This window comes from Coffea arabica, chromosome 10e, assembly GCF_036785885.1.
Source record: "Coffea arabica cultivar ET-39 chromosome 10e, Coffea Arabica ET-39 HiFi, whole genome shotgun sequence".
Classification (NCBI taxonomy): Eukaryota; Viridiplantae; Streptophyta; class Magnoliopsida; order Gentianales; family Rubiaceae; genus Coffea; species Coffea arabica.
The window spans coordinates 45192456-45215515 of NC_092328.1; the positions used below are offsets into that span (position 1 = coordinate 45192456).

Consider the following 23060-nt stretch of genomic DNA (forward strand, 5'->3'; position numbering starts at 1 on the left):
CACACATGCCGTACCATATTTTCTTGCCCAAACAACTACTAGAATTCGTGCGAATCCTAGTCAAATTTTGTCTTCTGTTTTATACCATTTTATCAAAGTACTTAGCATATCAAGTCCATGTTGGTCTTAAAACAGCTGTAAACAGGGTTTGATTGGCAATTTTACAACTATCCCTATTTCTGAAGTCTGAAAATTTGAATTCTCCTTTTACCACGTTTTTTGTATCTTTGACGCACAAAACCTGCATGCAACAGCTCAAAGTTGTGGTTTTCTTCTTCACCTCTTCTACATTTTCCAGATGAAGCGTTGACATCTCATTTGACCACTTGAACGGGGTTGAGCGCAAAAGTGGAATATTTGAACATATACTAGCATGTAGGAGTACTATATGGTTATCTTCATTGCTGAATTTTGCACCATGAGAGAAAAAAAGAGTTTACTTACAAAAAATGACCCTAAATCACGATATTTCTAGGTGATAGATACTAACATAAAAACCCTTAAAATCAAAGAGATGAGTTATTCATTAGTTTGTCTTTGTCACTCAAGTCGTACGTGGCTCAGTATAGAATTTTCACAAAAAAAAAAAAAAAAAGCTTGATGAGGTAGTTATGAAGTACATCTTGATTTTGAACCCTTTAGAAAGTATAGAAGCAATATTTGCTGCTTTCTCAAGTGATCATCAAGTTGTGATAAACTACACCTTGATCTTGACAGCAATCAAGCAAGCAAGGGCACGCTCTGATAGATTGCAAAAAATTATTTACTTGCATAATAAACATATTTTTTAAAACATATTTTTTATATTTCAAATCATATTTTTATCTTACATACATCACATCGTAAAAATACTACAATAATTATTCTAAATAATATTTCAATAATCTCCTATCCAAACACACCAAATGTTTTGAGACATATTTTGGCGAATTATGTATAGTAAAATCACAATCAAGTTGCATCTACATGACATGTCAGATTGCGCGAGTGGGTTATAGATGTTATGATGCTCGTGGTGTGGCATATAGTATTAGAGGGATTGTGAAGAGTCTAATTGTATTTAGTTGGTGTAATTCTTATAAACTTTAGTGATTTTTTCTTAAGTTACTGTTCATAATTACAACAAAGCTGCATGAATTAACACCAAATTCTGTAATTCTATTTTCACTCTGGGCAAAATCCCAATGAACCTGTGCTGCTCCAATTTTGATACATTCCTGGTGTGGAATGTAGCCATCTTATAAGGGATTCATGTAGTCATTGTTGTAGAACACCAGCTGGGGATCTCTCCCAGGGGAATGATCTCCTGCACCGAATCGCGAGCCGGATCCCACAACTGCCAAATTCAAGTCTCTGACCTTATTTCGAAACCTTATTCTATTACGAGGAGGGGTTTTGGAGAAGGAGAAATTCTATTCTATTACAAAGGAAGACGTCTCTATTGCTCTTGTGATTTACCTGCCTGCTGACTTATCAAATTACAATAAAATTTGTGACCTTGATGGAGATAGGAATCCAATCCCGATCATTGGGGAGGAGTTATAGAGTTCAAACTGTTCGACCCACTATTTGTTCCTGACTTAGATTCGGATCTTGCTCTGAATCCGTTAAGGATGCTAGATGCATTTTTCATTCTATGTTTTTAGTTTTAGTTGTATTTTCTTTTCTTTTATAGGGTTTTAGTTGTTCAGACTTTTATTAATATTAATCAAAACTCTTTGATTTTTACCAAGTTTTCTTGATTTCTTTAACATTTAAGAGTCTTGTTAAATTTCTTTTTAAAAAGAGAGTCTTGTTAAATTTTATTTGAAGCATTGATTGTAAATCATCTTTGGGTTACTTTTAGAAATCGTTCGTGTAACACTTCCTGCCTTATCCTCTTTCGCGCATGGTATGGAATAAGATTGGAATTGGCCATATAAATTTTTTTACTTTTGATGTAATAAGAGGTATTTTATCAATAAATAAGAGGAAATTCAGTTGAGCAATATACAATTTACCAATTTTAACAAGGAGAAGATTGAATTGGGCATAGGTACAACAGTTGGAGTTAATTTGATAAGATCTATGTTCTTGGTTATTTGAATAGACTATTATTTGCACAAATTTATTTAGTTATGTCATAAATATATTTTTATTAATCACTTTTTATTTCACATACGTCACATCTCGAGAGAGTTTTATCTGTATTTCTGCTAGTTCATTCTCTCTCCTTTGCTTGGGGATAGTAGATACGAGTTGTTGGATTCCACTCTAAATTTTATTTATCTAATATCAAGTACCATGTTATATCAACATCTCCTAACTTTTCTTAGCAATAAATGATAAAATGTAGGTATTCATTTCCTATGTTTTTATTCTTGTTTTTTATATAACTAAACGACATATTGAGTGTCGGTCATGGTGGTTGGCAACAACCAGGATACTTCACTTTCCCATGACGCATGCAATGAAGCTTTAGAAACTTGACTTTAAACCAATTTGTCTTTCTATTATGGAAATTAATTAACTTTAACAAGAAAAGGTTGTACAATTGGTTTATTTTTTGTCTCACTTCTTATATCATTTTTTATCCCCATCATCCATTAAAATAATTCGCAATATATTACATGCATGATTTGAAATAGGTCCAAAATTTTTGTTAAAGCATGTGATCAATAAAAAAAAATCTTACTTTTTTAGGGTCAATATAGAATGAGGAGAGAATACATAAATGTTAAGAGGATAATCTATGAATAGGAAGGAATTTTGTTAAACCTAAGTGGAGCAATCCACGAGAGAATTTTATAAAATTCAAAGGTGAAAATATGGTGCAAACTTAAAAATCTTAAAAAGTTTCAACGTCATTGTATAATTTATCGAATTTGAGGGGGATTCTATGTGGCTCTGCCACTGATAGCACCACCCATAAAAAAAAAAAAAAAGGTTAATCAGTTGGAAATTTTTAGTTCAAAGAAAACTAATCATAGAAGTCTAAGAGCCCTCCCCTAATCACTAAACTAATCCCAATAATTATCTTATTCACTCTTTGTCACCGCATAACTTTAATCTCCACAGGTCTGAAATATTCTCAAACTTTTCATTCTTGTGATATCCATGGAATAAAAAAAAAAACAGATTCAGTATTAACTTTACCAGATTTGCATAAATTGCACACAAGGAAATTAGGTCTGGGACATTTGATCAAATTTGTTGTGGACAAAAACCTGTTCAGCCCAAAAATATTCTCTTGTTGGATCAAGACTTGAATCTAGGTTGTAGCCCAAGATAATATTCAAGTCCAAGAATAATTATCTTCCAATTAAGGAAATTGTTCACTAGATTCAAAGAAGCACAACTTCATCCAGAATGTAAGCAAGACCCATTTACGCCCATTACGAGAATCTCCACAGGAAAGGAGGTAAATTTTCATTTCAGCAAGTTTTTTCTTTTTCAATTTTTCTAGCAGGGAAAGGTGGAATTTAAAAAACAAGAAAAGAAATGGAGGATTTGACCTAAGACTTGTAAGTCCTGAGCCCCTCAACTTTAGTTACTAAACTAAAGTCTCCTCGGCTCATGTTAGTGAGTTCTATTTTCTCACCAGAATTCTATATTTAGAGAGTTCTCTCTCTTTGAATTTTATCTTTCTCCATAAATTCTTATTTAAACGTTAGAGCTTTCCCCAAAGGATAAAGCCCCTCACCTTGTTTTGGTTAAGCCTTTATTAACTTCTGTGGACCATTGAGCCTTTCTTTTGGCATCAACAATTTTGTGCCGTCTATGTGGCTGTTACCATATCTTTTGCCTGCATCTATAAACAAATAAGAGTAAGACAAATTTTGGTACGATCAAACACGTGCCCTTTGCTAGTGGATAGAAATGAGCGACAGATAAAGAGTCGTTGAGTGATTGACTATTTCCAGCAAGCACGTAGGATCGATCGTAGCAATGGTTTCGAGTTAATTTTCTACTTTAATTATTATAAAAAAAGAATAAAATTTAAAGTATTAATTTTTAACTAATTAAAGAATAAAATAGATAATCAAATCTAATAAATAAAGATAAGAAAACAATTGGCAAAAACTAGGGTTTAAGATTTTGATCTAGGGTTTGAGTTAATTTTTTAACAAACCATGAATGCATCAGACAATTGTATTTTAGATTATCTCTCAATACATCTAAAGTTTGTTTAATTAAATTCTATGTCTCTTTAGAGATCGCAAGTATTCAATCAAATCTTTTAAAAACTTTGGTGATATAAGTGTGTCATACAAATCCTAACCTGCTCTTGTGATTAGACTAAATATATTCATCTATCTAGTATATGATTGTATATTTTTTCTTAGTTCAATACAAACCCTAAAAGCATGACTATGGTGATCAATCACAAACATGTAATTGAATCAAGATAAATAAATCAAGGCAAAAGTTAAAAATTTAAATAAAATAGATATTCAAAACTCCTTCACAAAACTCTAACCCTAGATATAATTTAGTTTAATATATTCATAATTAAAATCAAGAATTCAAAGAAAAGATACAAATAAGAAGATAAAAGTAAAGAAAACTTCTCAATTTCCCTTGCTTCGATCTTCTTCTTTGATTCTTCCACGGTTCCTCCTTGATCTCTCAAGAAAAGAAGATGTAATGGTTTCTATCCTAAAAACAACCTTAAGAACTCCTATTTATAGTTTCTTGAAAATATATCCTAAACAGGGTAGAAATAGGCTTTATTGGACTTGAAAAATCACGTTTTCGCCTATTTTTCTGATGATGACCGGCCCAATGACCAGCGCCGGTCATTGGATCAAGTTCAAAACACAAAAGAATCTGAAGATGTCTGACACGAAGCTCCTTGCAATGTCTGACGCCAGTCCTAGATCCGTTCGTGAATCGGTACAGATCCGCATGCATATCACTTTTGAAGCCCAAAAACATCATCAAAGAGGCTGAATCAGTTCTTACTCAAAACATGCAAGTTGTAACTCTTTGAATAAGCTTTTCAATGCCACAAGAATCAAGTCATTTGGAGTATGTATGGATGCCGAGATATACCTAAAACACTGATACCTGATTACAAGAGCATCGCAGCTCAACTATATTTTAGTAATTTGGATTTTTGACTATGAAAACATGATAACCAAACATTGATGTCTACGTAAGATTTGTAGAACATTCTCTGAGGTTCAAACTAAATCAAGAATCATCTAAATTCAATTTATGTAGTTCAAGTTATTGCCAAAATACTAAAACATGTCAATCTTATCAAATCCTTTTCTCTTGACTTTTTCCTCTTCCATTGCTACTTCATGCCACGTTTTTAGCCCATTTTCTCTTCAATTAAAATTTTCACCTATTAAAACAATATAAGAACAAAATTAAATAATTTCTACTCAAGATAAAGCTCAAATAACATAATTAACTTGCAACTTAAACATATAAATTTACTACATTTCATACCCTGTCATTGAGCTTCTGGAGGAAGTTTATCATTCTGTCAAATTAAACTTGAACGGCTTGGCAAATTGGAGGTCCCTGTGGATGTAGGATACAGATAAAGATACCATAGCCCCCTTATGAGTTTTGACAGGTAATTTGATGGTCTTGACTCTACTGGTGTGCAGCTGATGAGACAAACTCTGTGCCACATGTGGATAAGGATTCATTGCCAGAAAATTTAACTATAGAATTGTAGATCACCGACAGACAGTTGGATATTATTTGAGCCGGGATTTGAAGAGCTTGCCTTACAGTTTGTTGACATGTGGAGGCATGCATGCTCCAGGAAGATCCTGGGTTCGGTGAGCCATTGCTTTAGTTGGACGAAAAGCATTTATTATTTCAATAATATTTCCTTCAGCAGTAACTATTTCTCTTCCACCAAAAAATAGAGCATACATAAAGATTATAGCATATAACTCCATTGATTTAAGAAATTATTGCTAATTTGGCTATTTCAATCCTTATCATGAAGTGCATGTTTAACCATGTTGTAGTAAGCCCATTGCCTGAGCTGGTGATATACTTTCAATGCTTGCTCGTGTCCAACAAACACTTGCCAGTTTAACAAAGCTACCCCACAGTCCAGGAAGCATAATTAATATAAAAAGGAAAAAGCAAATTTCTGCTACAAGATAGTTCTTGCAAATGTCCTTATCAATTATTAATCAAGTTCCATGACATCGTTTTGAGGTACTATGTAGGTAGATTAAGTGAAGCCTTTTGGCAATTAATAATTCCGCCACCAGAAATAAAAATTTAGGCTTTCTCGTTAGGATTTGTGCTTTTGCGTTGTGGACAGCCAACAATATGAATTTCTAACTATATATTATGTGCCACCAAAACCCGCACTATAGACAGATCTATTTGCTTCATATAGAATAATGGAGCCAGAAAATTGGACCCTAAGGAAAATTAGAATTAGATCAGATGGAAAAGGCAGGTGGGTATAGAGGGACTTTCTGAAGCAGTATTGAGGCGAATTCTCAACGTAATCACTGTTTCTCCTCTGCCTTCATTTAGGAAATCCTATGTTTAGTACTAAACGAGTTGGAACTCATAAACAAAATTTTAAATTAAAATTGATACTTCCATTCAAGAATTATTTCAACAATGGCATTAAGGCAGAAACCAAGATTTGATCTGAATATTGTTGTACACTGAAGGAACTAAAAGATTAGTCCCTTGAGCTTGATAAAGTGACAGTCTCCATGAACTCCTCATCTGACTCAAGAAGACTCATGGAACGTGGTAAAAGGCATATCTCCAAGTCCATGCTTCCGCCTCCTTCGATTCCCGGATATAGGGAAACTTTCCCATCGAACTTGTTTGCATAACCACTTCGAATTGCCACCGCTTTCCCTAGGCCAAATTCATTGCCGTACATGTTGAACCTTGGAGAACTGCCCATCATTATGCTGCAAGGATCGAAGAACTGAGCAAGTTGGTAAATGAAGCGCGATTGCAGCCATGATTCAACCCAGTCGCGAACCATTTCATCTGTATGGTTGTGCACTGCCAGGTGCAATTTCCAGGCAGACCATCCGAGCCCGCGATCAAGCAACTCACCAGCAGCAGCAGTTGCTCTCACTGTCTGAATACAGTTGCCTACATATTCCTGAGGCACAGGTGGATGCAATCTTGTCCTGTTATTGATTGCCAGCCGACAGCTTGTTTCCTGATCAGGTGGGAAATTTCGTGTCCTCGTGATGCATCTCCAGACATGAGCTGACAACGCCTGCAATGAAGAAATCTTGGTGGTGTCGGATTCAGCATTTGCTTTAGCTTTCAGTTTAGCCAATGACTCTGATGAGAAATGGAAGACTCTTTCCCTCATTTGTGGTGCTTCATGTCTTCGTATGAATTGATCATGGTGGGTGAATGGAAGGCTAAGTATTGGACCATGCCCCTCAGGAAACCAATGCTTGTGGATAGGTGGTCTGGAGATGGCTATCTTTTGCCCCTTGGCACTGAAGATCTCGGACCATGTGTTGAAGAAATGCCAAAAAGCTGTCCCATCAACAATCATGTGATTGATCGAGCAACCAATAAAGATTCCATCAATTAACTCGGTGACTTGAATGGTCAGCAACGGCCTCGTGTGACCGTCATGGTTGATAGCCCTGTCACGATCAAAGAATGATTGAACAATTTCTGGGACGTCAATTTGCGAAAGAATATCATCAATGGTCGAGTTCAAGGATGCATGAACAAGACTCGCCCCAGGACTATTGTTGCAATCAACATAGATGGAGTAAATTGGGGGATTTTCTTGTTTCAAAGTTGCAAGACGACCTGCTAGTGGATAGAAATGATCCAGGGCGAGAGCAAGAGAGTCCTTGAGCTTCTCCAAGAGGTCCTTCATCTGATTTTCCCGGTCGAAAGCTGGAGGCTTGGCAAAAAGAAGGCCCTTCTGAATGTAGTTGACGCAAACCATTGCTAGATCCCACTGTGACAAGTAAATCGGTTGCTTTGCCTCTTCTGGTGTGTTTTTTGGTTTGATAAAACATTGTGAGATATGATGAATCCCAGGAGAGCTCATTGCTGCTGCTACTTTAGCCATGTCTTTCTGTAATTAATGGCCCTTTGGTTTTTCCAGCTCTCTTCTCATGTTTAAATGGTTGGGTAGGTAAATTCTGCAGAATGGTTGACAGTTGACATGTCCAAGTCTTTCGAAGCAGTTGCTTCATTGACTTCAGCACCTTCCTCCGAAATTAGTTTGTGGACAAACTGCACCGAACAATCAAGTCGCCAACCTTTCGTAAGTCATACGCCACCTATTAATAATCGCCAAATTAATCCCTGGGGGATTTGTTTTGTTTAGCCAAATCTTGTAAATCCTATTAAGTCTTGTATCTTATTAATATGGTAAATATTTCTTTTTGGGAAAAGCAGCAGCAGCGATGAGGCAAAAGCGTATATATAGAAGTTACTTAAATCAAAAAGCGTTTAAAATTGTTGCCTGGCCAAGGAGGGCAGTTTGGGGTAGGTAGGTCGGTTGGTGAGGGAACCGAGTCGGCCATCAACTTGTTTGACCGTTCTTGCCCTAATCTATTCTCAAAACTAAAGTGGTATTCCTAATTCTTTTTTGGGGTTTGATTTTTCTGTAGGGAGAATTGCAGAAACCTCTCCTGGAATTTCTGACACTTGCACTGACATCCCCTGTAGTTTGAAAAATTGTACTGACTTCCCCTGAACTTACTAATCCTTTGCAAATTCAGTCCAAACGATTAAAATATTGTTTTAGGGAGTGAAATTAGAATTTTATACCAGATTTGCCCTTTGTGCTACATGTTCAATGAATGACAAAGTACTATAAATCAATTAACGATTAATAAACTTTAAGGGGTGTAGTTTATGGGCAAATACGCATTACCCATTTAAAGTACCGGCTCTTTATGGATATTTTACTTTCAAACATTTAATTTATGATAAATATATCAATGTTTGTAAGTAAAATTCAAAAAGTGTTACAGTAATATTCTTACAAGAAGGAAATCGGTAGGTTATCTATTTAATATAAATTAAATATTTTTTAAAAAAAAGAAATGACCCATAAAGTATTAATTCTTTATGATTTTCATCTATTAGATGAGTAAAGTATTGGCTCTTTATTGGTTTTCATCCATAAATTCAAAGATTCAAAATAAAATGCTCATAAAGAGCCAATAGAAACCTTAGGGATGGTTTCTGCAATTATCCCTTTTCTGTATTACCATTTACCACCCGTGCAGGACTTCGTAACAAGTTAGTTCAATTTTCAACATCAAGATCGCTTGATATGTCAATAAAATAACTAACTTGGTCAGACAAAAAATGTTAGATAGTAGCTTTTACTATATTCGAGAGTACTATGTTCGATTTTCAAAGTACTTTCTTTTTGTATTTTACGGTACTAATGCTACTATTAATAATGATCTTTTGAATGCTAAAAAAAAAAATTTAACAATTTATTTGACACTATATACTCATCAAATATGTCGTTTACAACAATTTCATCATTATTAATACAATCGTTGGACAAAATCTCATAACACTATCAAGATGGAAGCAGTTTTTATCATATTTAATAATATTATTATTCAAACAATTGGACAGTATATTTTCAATTTATTGGACAATACTACTTTTGATTTTTATAGTACTTCTTTTAGTATTTAATAGTACTAACCTATTGATCTTTTGGACATTATAAAACTTGAGTTCTTTTTGGCACTTATATTCTATCACAAGGTTGTATTTTATAATTACTTTATGGCCATTAGCACATACCATGGGAGTGGAATATTAACATACTAGTAATTTAAAAAAGACATAATTTTTACCATGTCTTATAGTATCTCTATTCAAACAATTAGATAGTAGCTCTTACAATATACAATCCTATTAAATTTTACTTTTCATAATACTTTTTTTTTATAGTTAACAATGCTAATACTGTAGATGAATGATCTTTTGAACGCTAAAACAAATTTAACAATTTACTTGGCACTAATATACTCAGAACATTTATCTCTTACAACTATTTTATGATCACAAAAAATCTTACATCCCATCTTACATAAAAGTCTTTAATTGTCTCTTGCAATTTGGTTTGTACTAACATAATCAATAACTTATAATATAAAATTTTAATAATATTGTATTTTTTAGTTTTTATTTTCATTAATGAAAATTAGAATTGCTGGTACCTTCTTATAGATGAAATGATACAGTATGAATCTCAGTTTACAGGACTTTCTTTGTAGTCAAGGATATTATGGCATTAAAAAATATAATTATATTTTTGAACATACAAATTAGTAGTTATTTTGTTAATTTGATATCTTAGAGGATAAAACACATCTATCATACAAATTGATGACCATAACCTATTATAGCAGGTTGCCATGTACTTGGGAGGAAATTTACTATGTAGCAAACTCTACCATGACTAAACAACGCGGCATCCATAAATTGGATTTGCACTGAAGGAATGGTTCCTTTAAAATTCCTAAAGAGGCTGTGGAATTTCCCTTGTTTTAAATACCCCGTAAAGCAGAGGGGCTGGAACAGAGTGGAAATCCATCCGATTGTAAACTGATGGTTGATAAGCTCAAGGATAGGAATGTTGAAGACCCAATTACGGGGACTATCTTAGCTGATATACTGATGTTAAGCCAAGGTTTTGATGAATGTTACTTCTCATTTGTTAGAAGAGATGGTAACTGTATGATGAAATTTGTTGGAAAGAATCTTTTCCAATATGGCTTACTAGTTTAGCTAAAAAAGATGTAAGAGCACTCCAACAGTGTAATTAGTTTCTGGAAATGGAATATGTTATCGTTTTGAAAAAAAAAAAAAAAAAAAAACCCCAGTCTGGAAAGTTTGTTTCTTCAACTAAATATTAATAAGGATTGGTCTTCTATACATTTTGGGAGAGAGAATATAATTTCATTTCAAATTTGCCCTTTTCTTGTGATTTCTTAATTGTCATAATACACCAAATTTATTGCTAAAATTTTATAAATTGATCGATATAGTTCTTTAATGAAAATTTAATATTTGAAAATTTTAATATTTAACATTTTTGTGTCATTGGTTCAGAAAAAATTTAAATTATTTAAAATTATGAATGATTATGGTACTCTTAAAAACAACTTGCAATAATTTATAACCATGGGAATACCTTTTTGGACTAACTTAAAAAAATCAAAACAAGTTTATATATAAATTTTAACATGTTGTATCTTTTTAGTTGCCAAGCCGTCGATTTAGACAAAAAAAATTAAAAATTAAAAATTATGTAAATGATTATAAATTAGCTCAAAACACTTTACAATAAAGAAAAATATTGTCTTTGGAACATGCGAAAACTTCAATAAAGTTTTAAATATACACTCTTGGCATTTAAAAAAAACTATATTTTATTAGCAAAATATATTATTTTGACTATATTATTTTGATGTGACAAAATATAGCTTTGACCATTTGGTATTGGAAGCAAGCTAATTGCATTTTGGGGGGCAATAGAATGTTGAAAGGTTTCTAACTGCCTGCCGGTGTGCCCTGCAGCCCAACAATTTTAAAAAAAAAAAAAAAAAAAATTTCAAGCTGCTGACAGCCCGGCAGCTTACCAAGAAAATTCCCAGCTAGCGGCTGGGCCTAGTTAGCCCGGCGACCCAACACTGTAAAAAAAAAAAAAAATTTCCCCAACAGGCATAGTTTTATACCACTTTCCTGTCAGGTCAACATTCTTGCAATATTTTTTTTCAGCAATAAACAAAGAAATTATCAACCTAGTACGCATAGTTTTATACTACTTCCCTGTCAGGTCAACATTCTTGCGATATTTTTTTTTCAGCAATAAACAAAGGTTTAGAAAATATAGAAGCAATATTTGCTGCCTTCTCAAGTGATCATCAAGTGGTGATGAACTACATCTTGATTTTGACAGCAATCAAGCAATTAAGGGCATGTTTTGATGGATTGCAAAAAATTATTTACTTGTATTATAAACATATTTTTTAACACATATTTTTATATTTTAAATCATTTTTTCTATCTCTCATTCACATCGCACAAAATGCTATAGTTCCTATCTTAACACACCAAATGTTTTGAGACATATTTTGTCTAATTATGGATAGCAAAATCACAATTAACTTGCCGGTCTGATTACCTTATGAGAGGATCAGTGAGAGTAGCGGATAGGTAGATCGCAAGGAATAAAATTACCCCAAACTTTATAGGTACTTCAACTGACCCCACCTCCTTCTTTTCTTTGAAGCAGAGAGGCAAAGGCTCTTTGTTCGAATGCGTGATTGCGTCCGAACATGATCAACTTGCAAGTGCTCCAGGACTCTATTTTTTTTTTTTTTTTTCAATACAGGGAGTATCCCAACTTTGTCAAACTAATCTCCTTGCATCCGTACACCCCGCCCCCCAAGAATACACGAGAGGGTAGGAGAGTCAGAATCGACCACATGACCTGGAGCCTAATGAGGTTATCCCATAGCCAGCCGATCTGCACCCGAGGACCCTCCAGAACTCTATTATGTTTGTATTTTTTTTTTCGAAAATGACAACTATTGTATAACCTATCTATCATAAATTAGAGGAGAGGGGGAGTCTAAAGAAACTTTGTGTTAGGACTAATAGGTACACAGACCTTACTAGACCAAGAGAATGTTTTGGCACAACCTTTGAATTTTTTTACTGCATGTGAGATTTGAACCCTCACCTACAATCCAAACAGGATCTTAAGACCCACCTTGACGGCCACTGAGCTAAGGTCAGTGGTTCTCTATTATGTTTGTACTTGGTGATGGGTAAAGTGACAAACGTGGGTCAGAGCGGAGACAGGGACCAAGAGCCTCTGTATATCCTAAGAAGTATAAAAAGGGGAGTTGGCTGATATCACATAAGAAGTATGGTCCCGTATGGGCACCATCAGTAGGTGGTTAATTATGGAATTTCACTTTGATGTTTGGGTGTTGGACAGATACGATGGTGTTGTTAGCTTACGTGGAAGCAATTGGGAGCTTCTGAAGTTGCATGTCTTGCATGTCTCTGTTAAACAGCTTTTGCTAATGTACAAACTACTAGAATGCAATGTATGTACATATATTATAAACTATTGCCTTCTCATCGCCAAATTGACACACTCCTACTCTTAATTCCACAAACAACACTATAGCGTAGTTAATTTTCCTGAATCCTTTGCATTTGAACCCCTATTGCTGTGCTTAAACCTAATATTTTTTTCAGCTGTTTAATAGTTGCATGAAATAATATAGACGGTTAAATTCATCTTTTTGCATTAAATTAAAAGTTTAGCATAGAAAAGTTAGTGCTTTGAATAGCTTACTAATTAATTAAAAAAAAACTAGATCTTATCGTCAGTTATACATATAAATTGAACTTATATATCTTAGTTTCCCAAAAAAAAAAGAAAAAAAAAAAGACTTATAGTCTTTAAAACAACTCCTGAAATAAGAAAATTCCAAATTAGCCATCTGCTAATTCCGTCTTCCTATTTGGTTTGCTAATGAATTAGTTTTGTTGAGGCAATAAATGCTATTCAAATACCATTTTAATTATTCTTAGTGACTACGTTCAATACCTTAATTGTCTATACTCTGTACTGATTGGGATGACATTGAGTGGGTGGACAATTTTGTGAATTCAATTGTGTATGCTATTGGTCTAGGTTAGTTTCAACTCTGATCGTGTGAGATAGAATACGGTCCAAATATTTTTTGTGACTATGTTAACCTTTGGATTCGAATCTCCAATGGTGTGCTTAAACCTAAATATTTTTTACAACTGTTTAATAGTTGCATGAAGTAATATAGATGGTTGAATTGATTTTTTTGTATTAAATTAAAAGTTTAGTATAGAAAAGTCAGTGCTTTGAATATCTTAGTGATTAATTATAAAAAACTGGATCTTATCGGTAGTTACATGTATAAATTGAACTTATATTCCTTAGTTTCCCAAAAAAAGAAAAAAAAAAAGAGACTTGTACTCTTTAGAACAGCTGCTTAAGTGCAATAATTTCGTTATATAAACTGTACTATTTAATGTGTAGCTATGTTTGATCGATGAATAGATTTAATACTTGAAGTTGCACTACTTTAATATTGCTAAATCAATGATCATTAATCTTAATTGCTTTCAATTCAAAATTAATTTACATTAATCGAAATGGGATATGCACAAGTTTGGTGTATGTTTGTATATCGCTAAAAGTTTCAGCTTATTCAAGTCAATTTGTGTCTTCAAATTTCTCTTTTCAATGTTCCTTTGGTTTCTCAACTATGAGATTGCATCTCCTAGATGGTTGCAACTTGCAATCTGTAATGTGTTAGAAGTAAATACCTTGCACTCAAATAAACCCTCCAATTTATGGATACTTAGGAAGTAAATTAGCCATGGAAATTAGAAATTTTCAAATTAGCCGTCTGCTAATAACTTTCTTCCTATTTGGTTTGCTAATAAATCAGTTTTGTTTGGGCGATAAATGCTATTGAAATATGAGATGCCATTTTAATTATTCTTGGTGATTAGGTTCAATGCCTTGATTGTCAAATTGTTTAGCTTTGGAATCACGTTGGTTTTCCAAGTTATTACTCAAATAACGATACCTTTTCCAAATAGCTCTCGACCAATGATGCAATTGAAAGAATGCACTTCATGAATGCAGTTTTAACAAACAATGCATTCACTAAGTATATGACTTTCAGTCTTTGAAAAGAGATTTTAACACTTTCACTGTTCGGTAAGTCTTTTCAAAAATCATTACTCGGAAATTTATTTGGATTGTCAATCCCACATATGAGTATTGTGCATGCAAGTTAAATTCTTTCAAAAAATTTGGAACTATCTTTTGTAAACTTCCTACTAACTCTCGACTACACTCTTATTGCTTTACAAGCTTCACTAATCTATGAATATTCTGTTCCATTCTTTAAATGCACAAATTCTTTTATAGCTTCCATCTAGGCAACATCATGCATGATGCCCCAACAAACTAGTAAATATTAAGATGCCTTCTCACTTTGGGTCTTGAGTCATAAATGGACTCAACTTACTAATTGAATATCATGAAAGAGTCTAGATACCTTAACATAGCTAATTTTTTTTTTCTGTCAAGAGATAGAAACTCACACACCCAATTAAATTATAAACACTCAGAAAGTTAGCGACTAAATGACCCAGTTAAGAATAATCTAAGGAGGACCCACAAAAAATCCACGTCCAGCCAATTGATGACAGGACAAGAGTCCTATGGATCTTAAACCCAGATTAAAGAACCCACATCCAACCGATGTGGGAGGGATGTCCCTCCCCCCCCCCCCCCCCCCCCCCCCACATCCAACCGATGGGAGGTAATTATAGCTAATTAATGGGAGGTAATTTTAAAAACATTATATGTGATCATGTAGGCCACATAAATATTCTTACAAATATGAGTTATGACGGGTAATTTTATGGTCTTGACTCTACTGAGCTAATGCAGACAAACTCTACTGAGCAAATTTTATGGTCTTGACTCTACTGAGCTAATGCAGACAAACTCCGTGCCACAGGAGGATAAGGATTCATCGCCAGAAAATTTAACTATGGAATTGTAGATCACCGACCAAAATGATGGACATTATTTTAACCTGGATTTGATGAGCTTGCCTTATAGTTTGTTGACATGTGGAGGCACGCATACTCCAAGAAGATTCAAGGGTTGATGAGCCATGATCAGTTGACCAGGTAGACGAAAAGCAGTAAGTATTTCTCTTCCACCAAAAGATAGAACGGTATATAAAGATTATAGAATATAACTCCATAAAATTTTGATCCAATGGTTGACCAAGGTTTAAGAAATTATTACTAATTTGGTTAATCCAATGCTCATCCTCAAGTGCTTTGGTCCTGAGCTGGTGATATACTTTCAATGCTCTCTCGTGTCCAACAAACATTCGTCGACCTGTTTAACAAAGCAACCCACAGTACAGAAGCATAATTAATATAAAAAGGAAAAAGGAAATTTCTGCTAAAAGATAGTTCTTGTGCGTAAATGTCCTTCTCAATCCTCTTCAGTAGTCATTAATCAAGTTCCGTGTTAGAATATCTTAAACCAAGCGTTATTAGTTTATTTAGTTGTGCGTGGGTTTGACAAGTTCAATGCTTCCTTTTAGTTCTTAGTAATTGTGTCCAAGCACAAATTTGACTCTACTAAGTCCGGGGAGTTTCCTTTAATTTTGCTTAAGTCGTTTAAACAATGGTCAACTCTAAGTCCAAATAAGTTTCGATTTACAATTGTGTCTGTTTAGATAATTTTGCAATCTATAAATACTATTGCTTCTTGAAGAGTTGAGTTGAGTTAAGTTGTGAGATGGAGGAAAAGTCTCTAAGTTGATGTTTGTGAATAATCATAAGCGAAAAATTACGACTTGATATTGTTATCGTTGAATTTTGAGTTAATAAAATTATGTAGGTAGATGAAGTGGAGCCTTGTGGCAATGAATAATTCCCCAACCAGAAATGGATTTATCTTTTTGCGTTGCGTACAACCAACAATAGGAATTTCTAACTATATTATATGCAGCCTAAACACGGACGATAGACAGATCTTTTATGCCTCATACAGAATAATGCAGCCAGAAATTGGACCCTAAGGAAAATTAGATTTAGATCAGAAGGGAAAGGCAGGTATTGAGGCGAATTCTCAACGTAATCGCTGTTTCTCCTCTGCCTTCATTTAGGAAATCCAATGATTAGTACTAAAACGAGTTGGAACTTATAAACAAAATTTTAAATTAAAATTGATACTTCCATTCAAGAATTATTTCAACAAAGGCATTAAGGCAGAAACCAAGATTTGATCTGAATGTTTTTAAACACTGAAGGAACTCCAAGATTAGTCCCTTGAGCTTGATAAAGTGACAGCCCCCATGAACTCCTCATCAGACTCAAGAAGACTCATGGAATGTGGTCGAAGGCATATCTCCAAGTCAATGCTTCCACTTCCTTCGATTCCCGGAAATGAGGAAACTTTCCCATCGAACTTGTTTGCATAACCACTACGAATTGCTACTGCTTTCCCTAGGCCAAATTCATTGCCATACATGTTGAACCTTGGAGAACTTCCGATCAATACGCTGCAAGGATCAATGAGCTCAGCCGCTTGGTAAATGACGGGCGATTGCAGCCATGATTCAACCCAGTTGCGTACAATTTCATCTGTATGGTTGTGCACTGCCAGATGCAATTTCGAGGAAGACCATCCGAGCCCGCGATCAAGCAACTCACCAGCTGCAGCAGTTGCTCTCACCGCCTGAATACAGTTACCTACATATTCCTGAGGCACAGGCGGACATAACCTTGTCCTGTTATTGATTGCCATCATACAGCTTGTTTCCTGATCAGGTGGCAAATTTCGAGTCCTTGTGATGCACCTCCAGACATGAGCTGACAATGCTTGCAATGAAGAAATCTTGGTGGTGTCAGATTCAGCATTTGCTTTAGCTTTCACTTTAGCCAATGACTCTGATGAGAAATGGAAAACTCTTTCCCTCATTTGTGGTGCCTCGTGTCTTCGTACGAATTGATCATGGTGGGTGAATGGAAGGCTAAGAATTGGACCATGCCCCTCAAGAAACCAGCGCTTGTGGATAGGTGGTCTTGAGATCGCTATCTTTTGCCCCTTGGCATTGAAGATCTCGGACCATGTGTTGAAGAAATGCCAATAGGATGTCCCATCAACAATCATATGATTGGCAGAGCAACCAATAAAGATGCCATCAATTAACTCGGTGACTTGAATGGTCAGCAAAGGCCTGGTGTGACCGTCATGGTTGATAGCCCTGTCATGATCAAAGAATGATTGAACAATTTTTGGGACGTCAATTGGTGAAATAATATCATCGATGGTCGAGTTCAAGGATGCATGAACAAATCTTGCCCCAGGACTATTGTTGCAATCAACATAGATGGAGTAAATTGGGGGATTTTCTTGTTTCAAAGTTGCAAGACGACCAGCTAATGGATAGAAATGATCCAGGGTGAGAGCAAGAGATTCCTTGAGCTTCTCCAGGAGGTCCTCCATCTGATTTTCACGGTCGAAAGCTGGAGGCTTGGCAAAAAGAAGGCCCTTCTGAATGTAGTTGGCGCAAGCCATTGCTAGATCCCACTGTGACAAGTAAATCGGTTGCTTTGCCTCTTCTGGTGTGTTTTTTGGTTTGATAAAACATTGTGAGATATGTTGAATCCCAGGAGAACTCATTGCTGCTACTTCAGCTATGTCTTTCTAATGGAGTAAATGGCCCTTGGTTTTTCCAGCCCTTGGAGTAATGGAGTAAATGGCCCTAAAATATGCAGAATGCTTGCCGATTGACATGTCCAAGTCATTAAAAACCATTTATTTTTCTGAGTGCAGCAGTTTCCCCAGAAATTTCATTTGTTGACAAACTGCACTAAACAATCAAGTTGCCAGCTTGACCATCTATAAACAAATCTTCGGATACTTTGGACCAAGACAACCAATCTATAAAACTAGACATAGTTACTTGGATTTCAAAGAAAACTTGTACTGCAGGAACCATAAAGCGTTTAAAATTGTTCCCTGGCCAGGGAGCCTCAGTTGGACCAGACCCGGTGATAAACGAATGCGTGTCAAACTAAACAACATATTTGGTCTACCCATCATCTATCTTTATCACCTTTTGGCTAAACTACTTGAATACAGGAAGAATGTTTTCTCAATTCTCATATGTCTTAGACTATTTGAGTCTAAACGTTGATATTACAATGAACACCCTTTATTTTTTTAATTTACAACAATACACCACCATCCCTTCACAGCTTCCCCACAGTCCTGACAGTGCCTCCTCCCCAAGCATTTACCCAGCCCTTATCTCTACAATCTAATCATACCAAACCACGCACGGTTTTATTATTGAAGTGAACAACAAAAGTCTTCTTGATCAGAATTCAAACATTTATTCATCCAAAAAAAATCTAAAATTTTGTTGTTGGTTTAAGATTCACCTAAATCAATAGCAACTCCATCATTGACAACCAAATCAATAGCAATTCACTAATTAATCATGATCATGGCAGCAGTTTCTCTTTGGTTCCAGTGACAATTATTACTAGCAATAGTACAGAAGCGTGGTCAGTGAAATAAACCCTGAGAAAAATGAACAATAAACAGAAGAGTTGTCGGTACCTGAAGAAGAGAAGAGGAGAGAAGAAATCAAAGGCTAAGAAGATACCGAGAAGGGCAACCACCCTTGAAAAAAATCTCCAATCTCTTCGATTTAGCCTTCAGTGGTTTCTTATACCAAATGAATATGCACTTGGAATTCTTGTTAAATGCATCAAGAAAAAGATGGTTGAGGGCCACTTTTAATCACAAACACAAAAAAGTTAAAAATGAGATTGGTTAAAAGAGATTTGGATATCAAAAAAACTAGAGGTGGAGCTGGGGAGCTGGAGGGACCATGGGAAACTGCGTTTGAGGGAGCAGTAGGAGTAGCCAGCCCAGGGAAGAGAAATCGAATGCCATGTTATTAATTTTTCTTCATTTAAGGAACCAAAGACAGCATTAGAGTGAATACAACTTTTGACATATTTCGCTTGAATAATAAAAGTATATTTGTTCAATTGAATCACCCAAATAAATACTCAAAAATAAAGTGGTATTCCTATTTAGTATATTGGACTACTAAATTGTGATAAAGCTTAAATTGCCCCAAATAAAAAAAAAAGGAAGTGAAATAAAAAAGGGTAAATTACTTAATACCCCTATGTGGTTTTACAAAATGCCAAATGACCTGTCCTAAGGTTTTAAAATAACCACATAACCCCCTATGGCTTTTATGTAAAGTGAAAAAATGGATGGAATGCACAATCAATTACAGCGTTCATACCAAATGTGCTTTAAAAGGCCCTGTGATAAAATCTTAATATCCAAGTAATTCCCTTATGATTTGTATAAATACTTACTTTACCCCCTGTAATTTTTACATTTATCCACGTAATCCCTCTATACTTTTGTGCAGGGTGGTTAAGCCGTCAATTGATTTAGTATTTAAGTAATGACACTATTCGTATTTCAACTAACCACATTGCATAGTTATATTGTGTTAAATTTTCACTTTATATAAAACTATAGATGGAGTGCAGTGGGCATTTGACATGCTAGGAATCATGTGACAATAGATGAAATCACAGGGAGATTATATGTAATTTATCCTAAAAATAGATAAATAAGAAATAGAAAATTAAGAAGCATACTGAAAATGAAAAAACAAAGAAAAAAGTGACATTGTGGTATGCTATTTTCTATTTCTTGTTTATTTATTTTCTATTTATCTTTCTTCTTTTTGCATTTGGGACAAATAAAGATTTATTATGATTTTGTAGGGCAAAGTACAATTTTTTAAAAACATCTTTTCCCTTTCCAAAGGTAAAAGAAGAAGAGAAAGGAAAGGAAAAAAGGGCAAAAGAAGAGAAAGGAAAGGAAAAAAGGGCAAAAAAAAGTAGTGAAATGGTGAATTAGTCAATTCATTAGTTTTTGTTTCACTTTTTGACATTGATCCTTAGTTTTAATGAAAAAAACTAATCACAATATTTTAGTCCAAAAATTATGAAAGAATTATATATAAATTTTTAAAATATAGGAGAACAATGTAATAAAGCACCAAATCACACAAAGTAAAAGATAATTTACTCTTCTTCTTTTCTTCGGTGCGAAATCTTATCTTACATATATAAAGCGTCGATAGCCTTTGTGAACAGTGCAGGATGAGCGGTTATCACGTGATTGTTGTGGCTTTGAGGGGTGTTTTGGTCCTATTTTTGTGGCTTTGAGGGGCGTTTTGGTCCTTTGTCATTCGGTGTTAGTGGCTGCGCTGGAATTTCCTTTATCTGCGTGGCTCTCATTCCTTTCTTCTCATCCGCGTGGCTCTCATGCTTTTCTTCTCATTCTTGGCCTGTTCTTGGTTTTGGGAACACCGCTTCAATTCCTCATTCTTCTTCTTAGCTTTCTCTGGCCGGTGGCGGTCAGCAATTTTCTCTCATTCTCGGTCAGCAACTTTCTGCTCACAATTTTGGCAGTCACCGATTCCTAGCGGTCAGTGGGCGGTGGGGGACGATTTTGCTAGCCAGAAATTTCTGCTCACAATATTGGCACTCACCGATTCTTAGCGGTCAGTGGGCGGTGGGCGGTCATTATTCTTAGCTTTCATTCTCAGCTTTCATTCTTCTTAGCAATTTTTTCTTAGCTTTCATTCTTCTTCCCTTCTACCGCATAGCTGTGTGAACACGAAAAGCACGAGTGAACTATCGATCTAGGAGTCCGCGTCTTCTTAGCTTTCATTCTTCTTCCCTTCCACTGCATAGCTGCATGAACACGAAAAGCGTGAGCGAACTGTCGATTTAGGAGTCCGCTGTCAATCTTGTTTTCAAAGAAGGGGAATTTAGTAAACCCACCGCAAGTTGTCGTTCAATCCTCCCCCCTCTTCAAACTCGGCTGCGGGCGCAGTAGCACCAACTATGTGTATTACCAGCTTTTGTTTCGTGCGATGGGTTGGACTTGGTTTTTGGAGCTTAATCCCCTCCCATTCCTCTTCCTCTGCTTTGCTTACATAAAATTGTGTCTTTTTTTGCCCTTTTACAATCAAATTGTTTATGTTTTTTTTTTTTGTGGAATTTATTTCTATTGGTTTCCGTTAATCAATTTGTACCATTTTTTTTTGTAAACAGTATATTCTCGAAAAGTTGAAACTTGTTGAAGAAAGGCAAATGGAAGGAAGGGACTCACTTTGTTATCTTTGAACAGGTTTATATCAATCAGTTTGCATTACAATTGTCAAAGGAATTTAGCTTCTTAGATTCCAGTTGGGAAGAAAGACTTTGGATAGTGGACGTCGATTTTAGTGCTGAACCACTATAAATCTTCTTTTTAATTTTACTGCATTTTGTTTACAGTTTGTTTCTATTAACTTATCTTCTTTTAGCTTTATAATTGTTTGGTTGAGTTGGGACAGGTTAATCTGTCCGAAGAATTACTATCATTTCCCATATCAATCTATTTCCCATTAGGTTGGCCTATGTGGGAGAACAATACACACACAAACAATTTATTTCTTTTTTTTTTTTTTTTGGTGTCACTCAAACCCCTGAGGGACAAAACTATCCTGTAATATGCTAACAATTTATATATTCTTTTGGGCAAAAATATTCCATACCAATGAACCACTGAAAAACTTCCAATAAAGCAACAACCATCAACAACTTCCGATATCTATATATATATTGAAGTTGATATTTGACCCAAAAAAAAATCAACAACTTCCTAAAAAAAAAAAGAAGAAGAAAAACACAATTTTTTCATTCATATTTTTAAAAAAGAAAAAAATCTCCAACAATTACTTAAAAAAATTTAATAATTTTCCTTTTAAATTTACACATGCATACGGTCTGTCATTGCCACTGGTAGATGATAGAATTGGTTGCCATTGTCATTGCCACTGTCATGTTTATCTGTGTAATTAGAAAAAAGACATTCAATCACATGATTACTATATCTAACAAAGAAAAAAAAAACACACAAACATAACAGAAAAATAACGAGTGTCAGCTACCTGATGCATGGCATCAGGGCTAAAAATCTAGTGGAACTGTAAAGCAACAATGAAGCAATCAACAGCTAAACATAGCCCATGTGGGAATAATAACCTGAGAGGACTGGAAGTCCAGGTGAAGGGATCAGTACGAATCTAATAACACTGACAAGGATATCATAAGACAATTGTCTTGTAATACGTGCAATTGGCAACTGCTTTTCTTTTCCTTTACAGGCTTTTGGAGAATAGAAAGAGAGGCTTTTTTTTTTTTCCCGAAATAATGTAGAATGAATGATGAAGGGGCCAACAACATAGTGCAAAAGCTTCTTGCTACTTGCTGCTGCATTGTCTTCAGTGTAATTGAAAGACCAACAAATTCCAAATGTTAACTGCAAGTCCTATTTATCAGTATTTTAATGTCTCGAGTACCATTGCTACTAACCACTGGCCCATCGGCTCAGTGGCCACTAC

The 23060-nt window shown here is 35.0% G+C and overlaps 2 protein-coding genes and 2 long non-coding RNA genes across 4 annotated transcripts; 1 reads left to right on the forward strand and 3 right to left on the reverse strand.

Moving 5' to 3' along the window:
* Nucleotides 1–4406: 4406 nt before the first annotated feature.
* Nucleotides 4407–5775, reverse strand: LOC140015400 (uncharacterized). Its single transcript, XR_011822051.1, has 2 exons — nt 5440–5775; nt 4407–4897 (listed from the first exon to the last, which is right to left on the reverse strand). It is a non-coding gene; the product is annotated as an uncharacterized lncRNA (long non-coding RNA).
* Nucleotides 5776–6547: 772 nt separating this feature from the next.
* On the reverse strand, nt 6548–8147 carry LOC113711926 (uncharacterized acetyltransferase At3g50280-like). Its single transcript, XM_027235169.2, has one exon. The coding sequence runs from the start codon at nt 8039–8041 to the stop codon at nt 6656–6658; it is 1386 nt and encodes a 461-aa protein (XP_027090970.1). The 5' UTR covers nt 8042–8147; the 3' UTR covers nt 6548–6655.
* Nucleotides 8148–16768: 8621 nt separating this feature from the next.
* On the reverse strand, nt 16769–19628 carry LOC113712640 (uncharacterized acetyltransferase At3g50280-like). Its single transcript, XM_072066840.1, has one exon. The coding sequence runs from the start codon at nt 18239–18241 to the stop codon at nt 16877–16879; it is 1365 nt and encodes a 454-aa protein (XP_071922941.1). The 5' UTR covers nt 18242–19628; the 3' UTR covers nt 16769–16876.
* Nucleotides 19629–20769: 1141 nt separating this feature from the next.
* Nucleotides 20770–21948, forward strand: LOC113712641 (uncharacterized). Its single transcript, XR_003453318.2, has 2 exons — nt 20770–21170; nt 21727–21948. It is a non-coding gene; the product is annotated as an uncharacterized lncRNA (long non-coding RNA).
* The last annotated feature ends 1112 nt before the right edge of the window (nt 21949–23060 follow it).

Excerpts from the sequence above, each read along its gene's own strand:
- LOC113712640 (XM_072066840.1), bottom strand. The coding sequence starts at position 18,241 with ATGAGTTCTCCTGGGATTCAACATATCTCACAATGTTTTATCAAACCA.
- LOC113711926 (XM_027235169.2), bottom strand. The coding sequence starts at position 8,041 with ATGGCTAAAGTAGCAGCAGCAATGAGCTCTCCTGGGATTCATCATATC.